Raw genomic sequence first — 15,603 nt, 5'->3', positions numbered from 1 at the left:
AACTTCAGGAGGCTCACTACCATTTGTATAGAAAAACAAAATTACTTTTACGCTGCCAGCTGCAACCGAGCAAGAGGCCATGAGAGCCACCAACAAATTAGCCCCACTCAACATTTACGCCACCTCCACATCTCCGCCTCCGCTGCAATCTTTGGTCTAGTATGGGTTTCTCACTCTATCTATGTTCTATTGTCTACAAATTTAAATGTATTGTTTTTAGACTAAGTGAACATTTGAATACAGCTGAAATGATTTTTCAACTGTGTCCAGCGTCTGTCAGTAGGTCTCGTGCACTATTCAGGGGACCTACAAACATCTTTTTTCAGCAAAACTTTCATTAAAAATGGGTCCTATGGCACTACTTACATATTTAAAAATTATTTTGTTACAGTGTTTTCAGTTTTCAGTTTTCAATTTTCAGCAATAAGCGGTATCTAAATAAACTCTAAGAAGAAGATTGAGAGTTAAGTAGTTTTTTCACTTTTTTGGACTTAACACACTACAATACAATAAATATTTGTACTTAAGTTTGAAAAGGCAAGACACCACCACCGATGACACTTCATTGCACAACACATTAACACTTAATGGTTTCCAGCTAAGCACCAATCTAATTTAAACCAAAAATTAAATAATAAAAAACCTAAAGCAACCACAGATTGTTTTGTACTGCAACCTAGTTAACACTTAAATTGAATTTATTATAATTTGATAAAAGTAATTTTTTAAATTATTTGTTTAATTAATAGTAGTGGCTTGGATAATTAAATTAAATTATTGTTTATAGACTTGTTAGGATGAAGCCTCGTAACAGGACGGCCAATGAGATTTTGAGTGAGTGATTTCTAAATAATTTAGTTCAAAATCAATTATAAATGGTTTTAATGCCATGAAAGATGATACATCTTCATTAAGTTATAGTTAATTTGTCAAATAAATAATGTTTTCAATCATTATTTTTGTTAACAAAGAATTTTATTGTGTTTATCTTGGCCCCCCTGGAATAAATTCCTGACTCTGCCATTGTCTCTAAGTGATGCATTACTAGAATACTTGTGTATTTACTACCAAAAAAAAAAAAATGAATACCTATGTATATAATTATTGTTTAAGTGTTATGTAATGTTTTCATTGTTTTGTTGTGAACTTCATTCATACATTTTGGTGTTATACTTGTCATTGAGTTGCATCTGAACATAGTGTGCAAAACTTTGTGAATTTAGAGTGTGATGATGCCGAAAATCGTCAGTTAGCCACACAGTCCTCACGTGCTCTAAACAACACCTACACAACACAGAAAAAAAAGCAGACCTTACAGAGAGTACCAGTGTGATACCGGCCAAATGCCCTCCAATGGTTAAGTTAAAGAATGTTCACAACTCTAGAGTGCCAGAGCTGGGGTAAAATTATGCGTACCTTGATTCCTGAGGGTTTTGGGTTTTTTATAGTAGCATGGAACTAACTTTGGTTTCTTGGTGAAGAGGAATTTTTTCTTGTAAGGAAGATCCTCGTAAATGTGCGTATTTTATGGGATCCTTTCCATATAGAGATTTTGTTGACTAGGGTTAATTGTGAAGCGCAAGACATTTCCATTTGGGGTTTCCTGGGGGCTACTTAAGTCATGTGGATGCCACGTGACCTTGCCACCGTTCACTTTATATCTGTCTACATTCTTATCCATCCATCATGGGGAATCTGTCCTCCTTGGATGCGTACCCCCGTCTCCTTCCATCACTTTGATCATGCACTACCAGTCCTATCATTCATGGCAAGTTTCGTCAAACGAGGCCATTTACTTCAATTTTATCCTCTTCAGTTGCCTCCTCACTCCATAGGTCCGTCGCTTTATTTTCCGAATGGTCTGACCAAACCCTTGGGATATGCACTCTGATTTGAGAGGCTATCCTAGTGCCATTAATGCAGTAGGGCACGTGGCACATTTTCAGTGGTCATTTGCTCGTACCAAAGCATCCCTTCGTCTTTCGTGCCATTCCCTCTATATATATGCCGCTGCTTACTCTCATTTTTCACTTTCCTCAACAAATTTTCAGAGCCAAAGCGCTACCGTCTACCTATTTTTCAACTACGTCTTCTCCGTTGCTTTGGGTGACCGTCTACCTGGTGCAACCATCCGCCACACCTTGCCCATTGCCACAACGTATCATTCAACTAGTAAGCACTCGTTGCTTTATACTTTTTTTTTTTTTTTAAATGTTGCGCGCCCGTCACCTAAGCAGACCTATAGAGTCTTAGGGGTTTATTTGTCACATGTAGGTGATAGATGTCTAGTGAGGCGTCGAGTAAGCAATCGTGTGTCCGCAAAGGAGTGGGCTATGATGAGGTGTTCCCGTCAGGTCAGGAAGACCCCGACACCTCCTACGATAACAAGGTTCTGTTTGCCAATTCTTCCGTGAAAGAATAAGGAAGTGGATGGTTCGGAAGGAGGTTCAGGTGGTGACTCGAATAGTTTAGAAGTAATATACGTTGATCCTCCAGTCCAATTCGTCATAGGTCCTTACGGCTTAAGAGAGTTTATCCTTCTCCCATTATGGACTGTAAATGACTTCAATTCCATCGTCAAGCAAAAACACTTCAAAACCCTTAGGGCGAGATACCAAATACCCGTTGGCATCCCCATCCGTCAACTTGGTAAGTTTGAAAAGTGTCATTACAAGGGCATCGAGGACATTGGCGTCTATGAGCAAATGTTTAAGGCTGGACTTAGGTTCCCTTTAAGTGCTCTTCACTGTCGTCTTTTTTAGTACCTTGGGCTTGACGTCACCCAAATCTCTCTGAATGCCTAGAGAGTTTTCATCAGTGCAGAAGTTTTGTATGGGGTTTTGAGCGATGGGGAGCGTAGGATGACGGTGGAGGAGTTCTTCCATTTCTACTGTCCATTAGAAATTAACCAATTTAAGGGCATGTATAGTTTCCATCCAAGGAAGCCTGTACTTAGGCTAGTGTGTGACACTCTTGACTCCAATAGAAACTAGAAGAATCGGTATTTCTTCATTGACGATTGGATGTGTCACCCCAACGATCAGGAGTACTTGCCCGTTGACAAAACTTGGGGTATAATGCCTCCGTCCAGTAGGTATCCGTCTGGTATAAACTTTGTTTTTAATGTTTATCGTTGTTAGTCTAACTGTCCCCCTTTCTTGCAGCTCGAGACCGTTTAGAGGTGACTTTAGAGCAGTGGAGCTTCCTGGAGAAAAATTTTGCAATTGAATTGAAAAGGAGGACATGGGCTAAGCTTGTTACTTTGGACACAATCCATTGGTATTGCGACGATCCTGAACCCATTGAAACTACCCGTCGCTACGACAATTAGGCACGCAGACTTAAGTCCATCGTTTTTTTATTTTTTTCCTTTTGTTTCTTGTAATTTACCTAACCTTTTCTTTCCGTCTACCTTGATGACCCTATTTTTACCGAATTCGAACTCTAAATAAATACCACTTTAACCAAAAGTTGTGCAACTCCCAAAAAAAATAAAAAAAATAAAAACTGCTCAATTGAAATAAAAAAAATTTAAAAGTAACCAATGCACTTAAATTTAAATAATAATAATCTCAAATGGGCATCCTAAAAAATTCTCAAATTGAATGGGCTATGTATATTTTCTTTTTCCTTAAATATGCCAGGACCAACCAAGGCCCACATCCAGCCCTTTGACCCAACCGGGCTCGTCCGAAGAGGCTTTTAGTTTTAGTGCCGAAGTGTGCAGGAACTTTTTGATTTTTCTACTACAGAAGAACCAGTTGACTCTCCGGAAGTCAGTCATACAATAAAAGAACCAAATCCAAATCAAACAAACAAACCATGTAGACTACAAAACAAAACACACATTCAATGTTTTCACCTCTATGATGATCTTCCAACTACATGGAACAGCTTCATCAACTTCATTTGTCTAAACAAGTAAAAAACAAAACGCTTTCAAGGTCATTTATACTTCATTTCATTTCTCTTGTTTTGCATTATGTTCATAACAATCTAAGAATTGCCCCCAGGACTTGTAGTTTCGTGGGTTTCCCTAATCTCAAGTTTTGATGAATGAAATCTTTAAAGATGGAAAAAACAAAAAATGGGTTCCTTCCATTTCTTCATATTTTCTCAGAAACAGAACAAAGGCCATGGATTTTATTGCTTTATTTAATTGAGGAATTGTTGGGTGTGTGTGTGTATTATGTTTTCTTTTGCAAGTACACTGTGTTAAGTTTAATATGTGGTTTGACTTTATTGACAATGGTTTATGTGAATGTGTTTATTTATATATATACTTGCACACCATGGTTCCAGTTTGTGATGAAGTGTTTCAATTGCAGGGTCTAGTTGGAAATTATTAGATAATTTGTGCTGCTGTATGTTGAAGTTTGATAAACTTGTTCTTGAATTTGGGTGCGATTGGCCTCTGTTTTTGTGTATTTGAATTTTGGTACAATGTGCTCTTTCTTTGTGGAACCAATGCTTGAAATTACTGGCTGGATCTAACAGGATTTGACTTGTGGAACACGACTAATTTCTGTGCAGGTGGCTCCGGTAATTGGTTGAACTTAGGTCATTGGTGAATTGAACATAGTGGGAAACTTTATGCATCTGCTTGTTACCATTTGATACTAATATCATCAGGTAAGTGGTCCTAATAATGTAGGCCTCAGTTTGTTGTCATTTGATAATCAGATCATCATGTAAATGGTCCAGATTAGATGTTGGGCCTTTGTGTAATGGCAAGTGCCTTCCACTCAAAGCGGCATGTTGTGGGTTCGAGACTAGGAATCAATCTCTCCGAAAAAAAAAAAAATAAAAAAAAATAAAATTGGGGGGAAGGCTGCCCACCAATCATCTCATCTAGATCCACTAAGGGCCCGTTTGGATTGAGGGGGAAGGGAGGGGGAGTAAAAGGGAGTAGAGTTGGCTGAAAATAGGCTAATTTTGGGCTAATTCTACTCCACTCTCTCTCCCTCTGCCTCAATCCAGACGGATCGGTGGACTTTTATGTAAGTGGTCCTAATTGTTTAGAGATCTTTAGTCCTTTATACAAAATATTAATATGTTAGATGCACCTTTGGAAGAGGTTGGTTCTGGAAGAGTGAAAGAGTATATAGACCTTCAGGCTTTAGGGCTCAACTTCAGTTGTTAAGGAGAAAAATGGTCTTACTAAAGAAAACATAGTTGGAAGATATTTAAATTGTTCAGAATTGGGAAGAATGTTTAGGGTTAATTTATTTACCCTAACAATAACACACATACATACTATTTATTGGTGAGTAATTACCGTAATAGATAAGTTCTTGTTCATTTTGTTGGAGTTAGGCACCAAAAAGCTCTAGCTCAATTGGCACCTCCTCTCCTTTCAAGTGTTAAGTGGAGGGTGAGGTCGTGGATTCAAAATCCATGTGCAAGTTACTAATAAAAAAAAAATTGTTGGCGTTAGGTTGGGAATTTTGATAACTTGGGTTGTAATTGAATTCACCAATACCAACATCAACATATTTCTGTCATTGTTTGCACTTCCTCTACCTCCACTTTGGATCACATTCATCTTAAGATACTGGCTTCACTGTCCTTACTTTCCTTATTTTTTTTTAAAGGCTTCACTGCTCTTGTCATCTCTGCCTTAAACTCCAGCAATTGAACCATGGTCAACTCGACCACACCCCATATGTACTTGAATTCTTAAATTCTTAAAGCCCTAGGACTTCACATACTTAAGATTGCAAGTTCAAGCAGAACATGACCATAGGTGTCTATATTGCTTACATGGTCATGCTGTATAAATTGTACTTTATCTTCATATCTTTCCTTTTACGGCAAGTCATTTTCATCTGATTTTAGGACTTTCTTTCTTGTTGCCATAAGAGAAGAATGGGGAAACTTGTGGCAATAATTCTTTCTGCCATATTTGTAATGTGTTGTGGGAGTCAAGTGATGTCAGATGCAATTGATCATCGCTACAAAGCTGGAGATCTTGTTCCTCTCTATGCCAACAAGGTTGGGCCATTTTCCAATCCCAGGTAGAGTCTCAATTTGCCCATAAATTGATCGTTAGTATTGACTGTGTTAAATATGTTGTCATTTTACTCTTAGTGTTTCTTTTTTGTTTTTGCTTTTTTCTCTCTTTTTGTATTGTCTGATATGCTTTATGCTACTTTGCATTTAGCAGTTTTTGAATATATATATTTCTTACCTATCAAAAAAAAAAAGATTTCTGTTTTTGAATTTCCTGTTTTCTGTCAATGTTTTCAAATGGAGGATTCCTGTTTTGGACTTCTATGGTTTAGATTGCTTGGAGCTTTGCTTTTGTTATCTATTTGTGAGTATTGGTGTAAGAAAAAATTTATGTATCAATACTAAAATTCTAGATCTCTTTTTTTTTTTTTACAAGAACTTACCCTTACATATGTTTGTGTGGGGGTGGGTGGGTAGTTTGTGCACGCACACTTGTGTGCGCATTTTGACTCTCTATATTGCCTCAAATTTGGCATGCTTTCTTTCAAAGATAAAAAAATATGGTGTGAATCATATATTTAGAAGCATATAACAATTTGATATTAGACTTCGACACAACGTGAGGTAGTTTGGTAAATTATTATACACAAAATGTAAAATATTTTGTTTAGTAAGTGGATTTTTATTAAATCTTTAATTTCTATACTATTTGTTTGTATATATCTGAGATGTAGAGGGCTTCTTACGATAAACTAGGAGTGCAAGGTATATTTTTTATTTCATCTTTTGTCCTTTTCGAATACAGTGAAACTTACTGCTACTTCAATCTTCCCTTTTGCTCACCAGGTTTTCATCTTCACTTATGTCCTATGTTCATAGATCTATGTTTTTACAACTCATTTTTATACTTTTCCCCTCTGTTATTTGATTAATCACATTGGCAGATTATGTAAAGGAGAAGAAGGAAACTCTAGGTGAGGTATTGAATGGAGATTGTCTTGTCAATGCTCCATATAAACTTGAATTCCGGATAGATAAAGATTTTCAAGTTGCTTGTAGAAAGAACTTGACAAGGGAAGAAGTTATTCAGTTCCGAACTGCAATCAAAAGGGATTATTACTTCCAAATGTATTATGATGACCTGCCAATCTGGGGATTCCTTGGAAAGATTGACAGACTAGGCACAGCTGTGCCAAATGATAGATTTTTTCTTCTCATGCACCTTCACTTTGATATTTTTTTCAATAAGGACCGTGTGATTGAGGTCTCTGTCCGTATGGACCATACACATGTTGTGGACCTTACTGAGGACAGGGAGTTGCATGTGGAGTTCATCTACAATGTGAATTGGAAGGAAACAAAGATTTCATTTGAGAAAAGAATGGAAAAGTATTTGCAGTCTTCTTTCCTACCACATCACTTATATATCCATCGGTCTGCAATAATGAATTCATGTATTACAGTTCTCATCCTAACTGGTTGCTTTGTAACATTTTACATGCGAGTCCTTAAGAAGGATTTTATGGAGTAAGTATGCATGAATGCATAAATATTCATTCCAATTTTGAATGATTTTTCTTTTTCATTGCTTTTATTCATTTTATTTACTTAATTTCCTGAAAGACATACATACAATGAAGTATTAACTGATGACCAAGACGAGAAGGGGTGGAAGTATATTCTTGGTGATGTGTTTCAGTACCCAAATCACAGGTCTTTGATTGCTGCAGTCCTTGGTTCTGGCACTCAGTTGTTTATTCTGTAAGTCTTTTTGTAAGACTGTCTTGTCTAGAACCAGTAATTACAGATGAGTACATTCTGATGATTTTTTGTAACTTCTTTTTGTTTGCATTTCCAGTACCATCCTAATTATGATACTGGGACTAGTTGGTGTCTTTTATCCATATAACCGGGGAAATCTCTTGATGGCTTTGGTCTTCATATATGCAATTACTTCTGGTATTGCAGGATACTCATCAACCACTTTTTATCATCAACTAGAAGGAACGAATTGGGTCTGTCCTGATAGATTATTTCTTACAGAATTGGCTTTGATACTTGTGCCTCTTAGAGTATAACCAGGTGAACTGATTAGTTTTTCTTAAATTTTGATGTGGCAGGTGAGGAATCTGTTGTTTGCAGGATGCCTTTTTTCTGGTCCTCTGCTTTTCACATTCTGCGTACTTCAAACTGTTGCAATTTCTTACAAAGCTAATGCAGCTCTTCCCTTTGGCACCATCCTGGTGTTAGTTCTGCTACTGACATTTGTTGCATTTCCATTGCTCGTTTTGGGCGGGATTCTAGGCAAAAATAGCCAAACTGAATTTCAAGCTCCTTGCCACACCACAAAGTGCCCAAGAGATATTCCACCACTCCCCTGGTATAGGGGTGTTCTTCCTCAGATGGCATTGGCTGGTATTCTACCTTTTGCTGTTGTGTACACTGAGCTTTACTACATATTTGCTAGTGTCTGGGGTCATAGGATCTACACAATATACAGCATCCTATTTGTCGTTTTCATTGTTCTTCTGATTGCCACTGCTTTGGTTACTGTGGCTTTGACTTACTTTCAGCTTGCTGCTGAAGATCATCAATGGTGGTGGAGGTACGCAAGCATTTTTATAATATAGTCATTTATTTAATAAATGATTGTGAATCATTGAAATAGAATTAGATATGCGCTTGTGCATAGGGAAGGTGTTGGGCACCCCATGGCAATCATCTAACAACAATAACTTTTCTTTTGTCATTCCTTGTATCTTGGAAATGTCTAGGTAATTAAATAATGAGGAAGAATAAATGGTGGCTTCAATCGCTCTGGCCTTTGTATAGCCCAGTCTTAGTGATATCATTCTCTATCTTGTTTTGTTTTTTTTTTTTTTTATGAGAGCCCTAAGCATATCAGGGTCCAAGATTATAGGGGGCCTGTGGTCTTTTGTGTGTTTTTTGATAAAAGAGATAGTGTGGGTACCTTAGGTTTGTGGTCTATATAGTTGGGCTCACTTAAATCTTAAGGAGATGGGCTTTCTAACTCCAAGTTACCTTCCCAAATGAGCCCAGGTGCTTCAAGGATCTCCCTCCTGAATCTGCTTTTCTAAATCCTAGGAACTTTTTTTGAAACTCCTAGAGGGTATTGGAACTGATTTGGGGCTTCTTTGGAGCATTGAAGAGTGCTTGTTGCTTCTTGTTGGAAGTTTTGAATGAATGAAATGAACGAGGCTATTTAGCTTGGAGCCTTGGTGGCCGCGCATAAAATGCATGCTTGGCCCATGCTTTTCTTTCTTACAATATTGCTTGAACTTTTGTTATTTTTATTTTTACCCTTCTTTGTGATGTGGGAGACACAAGTATATTTTATTTTATTTTAGTATTATTTATTTTTGTAAGTCACTTGTGTTTTTAAATTTTAGGTCCTAAAAGTTTATTACTCTATTAGTATTTTAATATCTGGAAGCAAGAATATTTTTGTAATTAGGAAATTAGGGTTTCCTATGCCAACTAAGATTTAGGGTCTAGTTCCTATATAAGCAAACTATTGTACACCTTTTGGAGAAAATTTTGATGAATGATAAAAATAGCCCATTGGTTTCTTTGGTATGGTGTTGATAGCTAACCGAGGTGTTGATTCCTTGTGGTTTTCCTTGCTTGGTGCTAACTTTGAGCAAGCCTTGATGTTAACTCCTAGGTTCCTATGCATTTGTTTTCTTGTCTTTCAATTTTACTATTCAATTGTTCTGGTTGGCTTGCGTCATCTTTTGTCACGCATATACTATATGGGTGGAGTGCAATTTGAATTTTCTTTCCAACTGGGAATTCAATATAGGCGGTTGAGAGTAATGTTTACCTTTGTTGGCCTCACGTACAATGATTGTGCAGCTGCCTCCTTCACTTTGGGTTAGATTCTGGGCTGGACATGGGTGGGCTTCTACTGTTGGCCGGGGTAGCCTTGATAATCGTCCCTATATTGTATGTGTGGCTGCATGTTTTTCCTTTGATTTTGTTTAGGCCTGCTTAGTTGGCGGACTTGAGAGTTTGTGTAGGAGGGTCAAAATAGGGCATCGACAATTAGGCTTGTGTAACCTATACGATTTTGATGTGTACGGTTGATTTTAATTAATGAATGAATCTACATGTTTATGTTAAAATGAAGCGGTACTTACTTTCGCTTGACCTTCAAATGAGTCTACGTGCTTGCATGTCTGTAATTCAAGCATGATTCTTGTGATGTTTCAGCACGATACATTTTGATGTACAGGTTCGTGCATTATTGATTGAAAGACAATCACCAAACAATACATGACAGAAATTTCTGAAGATGCACTTAATGGGAGTTTTATATTTCGTGGCCTACACACACATGATACATTATGTATGATTCAATTTTTTAACATCAAATACTAAGTACAAAACTGCAAGTAGACAATCTAATTCAAGGTATTTAGCTGCTTGTCGTATGACCTTGGTGGCACTGAAACTTAATGTTTAAGAGAACAAATAAATAAAGGGATCTTTTATTCATATATTATCATCATGTCATCACTTGGAATGGAAAGAGTGTATTCTTGGAAGTTACTAGCGTTGCTAAATTTATATTCTGTTATTTTCTTCTGCTTTATGCACATCAATTATATATGGATGAAAAAAGTAATTGCATTCCAACTTTGTTATACAATTTTAAATAAAAATTTTAAGGATGGAGTTAGGACTTTTTTAGAGGGGACAATCAGTAATTTATTAATTTACTAATACACACACATACACATATTAATACTTTTGCATACATTTTTCTCATAAAAAATAATAAAATAAAATAATGCATACATATACATAAATGAAAACTCATATATATTATTTATGTCTGCATTAACCACGAAAGTAATCCAAATCCAACATAAATGAAAACTCAAGTGATTGATTCTCTCAAAAATCTTCAAAAGAAAAAAACTATTTCTTGTTGCATTGAACTTAAAATACAAATTTGGATAAAATAAAGAAAAAAAATTAGATAGAGATTGAACCTTTATTCAAATAATATCAGCATGTTATCAAATAATTGGCAATATACTACAGAATATGGGTAGAAGAAGTAAGTTAAGTCTACATACAAAACAAACATAGCAAAGGTCACAAATTTGTGATTTCACAATCTATTGTGGACATGTTTGATTTCGGGAAACCGCTTAAACATAAAATGAACCGTAATTCAAATAATATTCCACTCTCATGTCTGAACAGAAAACATCATAAATGGTATGGATGCATGCAGAATTTTTTTTTACATGTGAAACCAGCAATACTAAGGGCCTAGTTTCTTTCTTTCAAAATCTTCCAGGCTAAGACAAGTACCAATTTAGATTTATCCAAAAAAAAAAAAAAAAAACAACAAAAGAATAGGAATTTGAAAATCAAGAAGGAAAAAAAAGGAAAAAAGATTGTGACATAATATTAATATTTGTTCATGATAGGGAGAGAATAAAAGGTTTTTTTCTTTTTTGTACATTGAAAACCAGCCGACCCCAAAATTTTAAGACTAAGGTTTTGTTGTTGTAATTTACATTGAAAACCAACAATATCTAGGGTCAGTTTTGGGATTTCACAATATTTTTTGGGTGATTATTTTGATCATTGTATTAGTCATAAGGTCTTGTTTGAAGTTATAACTTATAAATATTTCTCTTTAGAGCTTCTGGCTGGTAACCTGAATTGGCATTTTTTTTTTCCCTGGATCTGTGCAATGAATAGATTTGGGAGTTTAAATCAAACTTCGTTGATATGTATACCTAAATATTCTTAGTATGGGGTTTATGTTCTAGCCTATATAAGAAGTTGAATGTCTACAATAGGGGATGGCAATGAAGAAGGTTTGTTTAAAGCTCTGCTTTGGCCTTAATGGGGCAAGGTTGGATGCCTTTAACTGGTTTGGGGTGGGTTTGGATTTAAAAAACGAAGCCTGTTGGTTCAAAGAAACTCTTGGTTTTGACTCAACCAATTAAGCTTCTGCACTATGTACATTAGTTGTTTGTAAATGCCATAATATACCTTGGAATTGATTCTTTCATCGCGTACTTAATTTAATTTTGTGCCAATTTCTATTTGTTTCTATCCTTTTTTTTTTTGTTTGGGGGGGGGGGGGTGGTGTGGGTGGAGGCTGGGAATTTGGATGTCTGACCAGAAACCTATTCTGCACAATGACTCTCTTTTCCATCTTTGGGTGTTTAGACAAATCAAATATTTAACAGTTTACTGATGCTGGAGGTACTAAGAGATCTTAATTTTAATTTAGTTTTATTTTATTTTGCAAGCCAAATGTATATTTATTTGTCAATTAGGTTTTTATTAGGTGTTACTTAGATTATTAGTAATTTATTTTATTAGAGATGATTCTATTTTTAATTCAATAATTGGGATTTCCTGAGTTAATTAGAATTAGGGTATCCTATGTTAGTTAGAATTAGGGTTTAGTACTCTTATATAAGCAAACACTATTCTCCAATGTCCGATGTTTAATCGGTAGATCTTGGTTGTATAAGTGGAGCCCTAATAATAACTTAACTAATTCTTTTTGGGGATAGCGTAGTTGTGGTTAGTGCTTACTCATGTCATATTAAATGACTTGTGATACCTTGGATTGTTTGGATTGGTAGAATGTATGAGTGTTGTGTGGGCGTGCATTGAGTCCTACATTAGGTGTGTACCTGGTCGAACTAGGCTATAAAAGTGATTACGATGAGCCTAATCATAATGTAGCTAACATTTCCTTGTGGCTATAGAAAATGGTATGGAAGCCAACCTTGTAACCATGTGGTTTAGGGGCATTGTTGGGCAATGAAAGTCCTGAAAAGGACATCGAGGATATAAGTGGGGGATATTGGAATGTTTGGAATGGATTAAATTGTATGAGTGTGTGTCTCTGTGTGTGTTGTGTGGGTGTGTGTTGTGTCCTACATTGGGCTTGTACTACATTGAATTGGGCTATATAAGCTATTACAAGGAACCCTAATTATAACTTTATTAGTCCTTTTGGTTTGGAATTGTATGAGTGCCTAAAGATATTGATTAATTAATTAATGTTGTATTCCACTGTTTTGTGTACTAATTTTTCAAGAATATCCTTGTTGCCGTGTCCATGTCCATGTTTCCTAGGTCTAGACCAAGTAGCTAGATCCTTTGTTTGTTTGACTTTTTGTGACACGCACAGATAAGTGGTTGAATTGCGACATCATATGTTGTACTCAGATTCTTTCATTGGCTCATTTGATATATAACCTTTTCCTTCTCTAACTCTACCTAGCTATTATATATATTTGCTAAATAAATTTCATCCCAGTAGATGTTATTAGTGCTAAAATGTTGATTCTGTAGAATCCCTGATCTCTTGCAACTGATTCCCTCAATGCTTATCCCCCTGTGTATTTTACAACTAGAAATTCCTTTTAACATTTTTCATTTTCTGAAGTCTTTTATTGCACCATTTATGTTGATCAGTAACCATATTATTACTGGTATTTAGTTTTACATGGACTACTGATGCTCTAAGTGAGATTGATACCTGCAAAAGTCCCGATGGTCATCTGTTTAACCGTATGATGTTGACTCGATAGGTTTTTTTTTTTTTTTTTGATAAAACGTGTTGTCTCAATTGTTATTCTAGTATACTTCCTGTTGTCAACCTATATCTTATTTTATTCATCTCTGCAGTTGCATTTATGGATCATAGGTTCATCTAGTAACTACCTATTCTTTAACTGAAACTTCTCCACATAAAATGTTTTTCGGCAATCTAGACGATTGTCAATCCGCTTCAATGAGAACTTTGAATGCTAGTTTTGTTGACTGAATGGAGTATTTCAATCTATGTCAGGTCCTTTCTTTGCGGTGGTTCAACTGGTTTGTATATTTTTGGCTACTGCTTTTATTATTACTATGCGCGAACAGGTATGCATGGTTTCTTGCAAACCTCGTTCTTCTTTGGATACATGGCTTGCATCTGCTATGGTTTCTTCCTCATGCTCGGGACTGTGGGTTTTATTGCCTCCTTGCTCTTTGTCCGTCACATATATGGGTCTATTAAGTGTGATTAGTGTGTCTACCATTATTTGTGGGAGTATGATTTGTATCTCAAGTATGCTTCCAAAGTGCCTCAGAATTCAAAGCAGAAGATGCAAGTCAGGCTTTAGGGACTTTTTGTACATTGAGGATTATTAATATTGGGATGTAAATAATATCTGAGACATTATAAATGGAAAAGTGGAAAACTGCTTGCTTCTTTTCAGTACTTTCTTTTTTATGTTAAGGTACATGTACTATATATTTCTTTCAGTCTTCAGACTATGAAAAGACATTTCTCTTATTGAATTCAACATACGCCACATTGCATTAAATTGGTTTTTCCTTTTCTTTTGGTCTGGAAAAATTGAGGGAGTACAGGAGGAAATGCACACATGACAGCATTAATAAAATAATAATTAAATATAAGCATTTATAAAATTACACCCGCGAGGGTGATGAATGTTTTGACTTTTGAGTGGCTTGAATTTTCCTTGTAAAAATGGTGAGTAGAGGTTGAGTTTTTGTGTTTGATGGGATTTGATTTTCTGAAATAAGCGCTAATTAATAAGTATTGTATGTGGTAGGCTTTATTTTTTGTCGTGTGAAATACTAGTGTGGCACGTTGGTATTGGACAGTGAAACCAAAGGGTTTATAGAGGTCCTTAAAGAATTTAAACTCTTATTTAAAATGGGTTCTTTGAAAAGTTTGTATAAATATTGGAAAATTATACTTTATGTTAGGTTCTAAATGTTTAGAACAATTGGCAAATCGTGAATACAAACTTGTCTAGATATAAATCTTAGAGTCTATAGGTTTTATTAGACAATGCTTAAGGTGATTCAAGTCAAGATTTAAGAACATACAAGCTGCAGGAAGAAGACTTCATATTCTGCCTGGTTCGATTGATTGAAGAATAGGCTCGATCAATCAAAAATCGTATCTGCAAAATTTTAAGTCAGCCCAAACAGCAGCTTAAGCCCATTAAGGATTAGGGTTTCAGATCTACTTTTCCCACTATATAAAGGAAACCCTAAGCCATGTTTTTGGGACTGAAGAGAGAGAGATTAGAGTGCCTCTTGTGCCTCTTTTGATTTTAGGGTTTTGTACCCAAACCTTTCTAAAGTCTTGGTTGCTTGAGAGTTGTATTGTTGCTCATATTTTCTATTTTGTGTAAATCTCTTGTGAGATCTAAATGAGCTTTCCTTTACACAAAACTTAGGATTTTCAAGGAGGAGATGTTATCTATACCTTGATAATTAACTTAGTTGCTGCCATTGAAGTCTAAAAAAAAAAAAAGCTTGGGTGCTTGTATCTGGTGGTGAATCCAAGAAAGAAGGAGTCTGTGGATTCGAAACTTGCACGTGGTTGTGTCAGTAAGTTCTACTGGTGAGTAGCAATAAGAAGTCGAGCGTGAGGGCTTATAAGTCTTATTGTATGAATTTTGATTCTTTTAAGATAGTGGATTCAGGTTTACCTTAAAGATAGCTAGGTTAAAACCTTCCCTAGGTTTTTACCGGTTTGGTTTTCTGGGTGATCATATCTTTGTGTTATTTATCTTTCCGCTGCTATGCATGATATGATTATTTGATTGTGATAACCTA

The 15,603-nt window shown here is 35.8% G+C and overlaps 1 protein-coding gene across 5 annotated transcripts; it reads left to right on the top strand.

Annotated features, from left to right (window-relative positions):
• The first annotated feature begins 3,739 nt into the window (after positions 1-3,739).
• LOC115981697 (transmembrane 9 superfamily member 2-like) lies at positions 3,740-14,232 on the top strand. 5 transcript variants are annotated; one of them, XM_031104011.1, is made up of 9 exons: positions 3,740-3,944; positions 4,534-4,632; positions 5,839-6,017; positions 6,758-6,798; positions 6,897-7,479; positions 7,576-7,713; positions 7,811-7,967; positions 8,073-8,557; positions 13,814-14,232. In XM_031104011.1, the coding sequence occupies exons 3-9, from the start codon at positions 5,869-5,871 to the stop codon at positions 14,031-14,033; spliced, it is 1,773 nt and encodes a 590-aa protein (XP_030959871.1). In that variant the 5' UTR covers positions 3,740-3,944; positions 4,534-4,632; positions 5,839-5,868; the 3' UTR covers positions 14,034-14,232. The 5 variants fall into 5 exon arrangements, with proteins under 5 accessions (XP_030959871.1, XP_030959873.1, XP_030959872.1 ...); XM_031104013.1 differs by having other exon boundaries at positions 5,868-6,017; positions 13,814-14,205; XM_031104012.1 differs by having other exon boundaries at positions 5,863-6,017; positions 13,814-14,205.
• Positions 14,233-15,603: the final 1,371 nt, after the last annotated feature.

The sequence above is a fragment of the Quercus lobata genome, chromosome 3 (assembly GCF_001633185.2).
Source record: "Quercus lobata isolate SW786 chromosome 3, ValleyOak3.0 Primary Assembly, whole genome shotgun sequence".
Lineage (NCBI taxonomy): Eukaryota > Viridiplantae > Streptophyta > Magnoliopsida > Fagales > Fagaceae > Quercus > Quercus lobata.
Note: the sequence above shows the minus strand (reverse complement) of the source record. Positions and strands in the feature narration are given on the sequence as shown.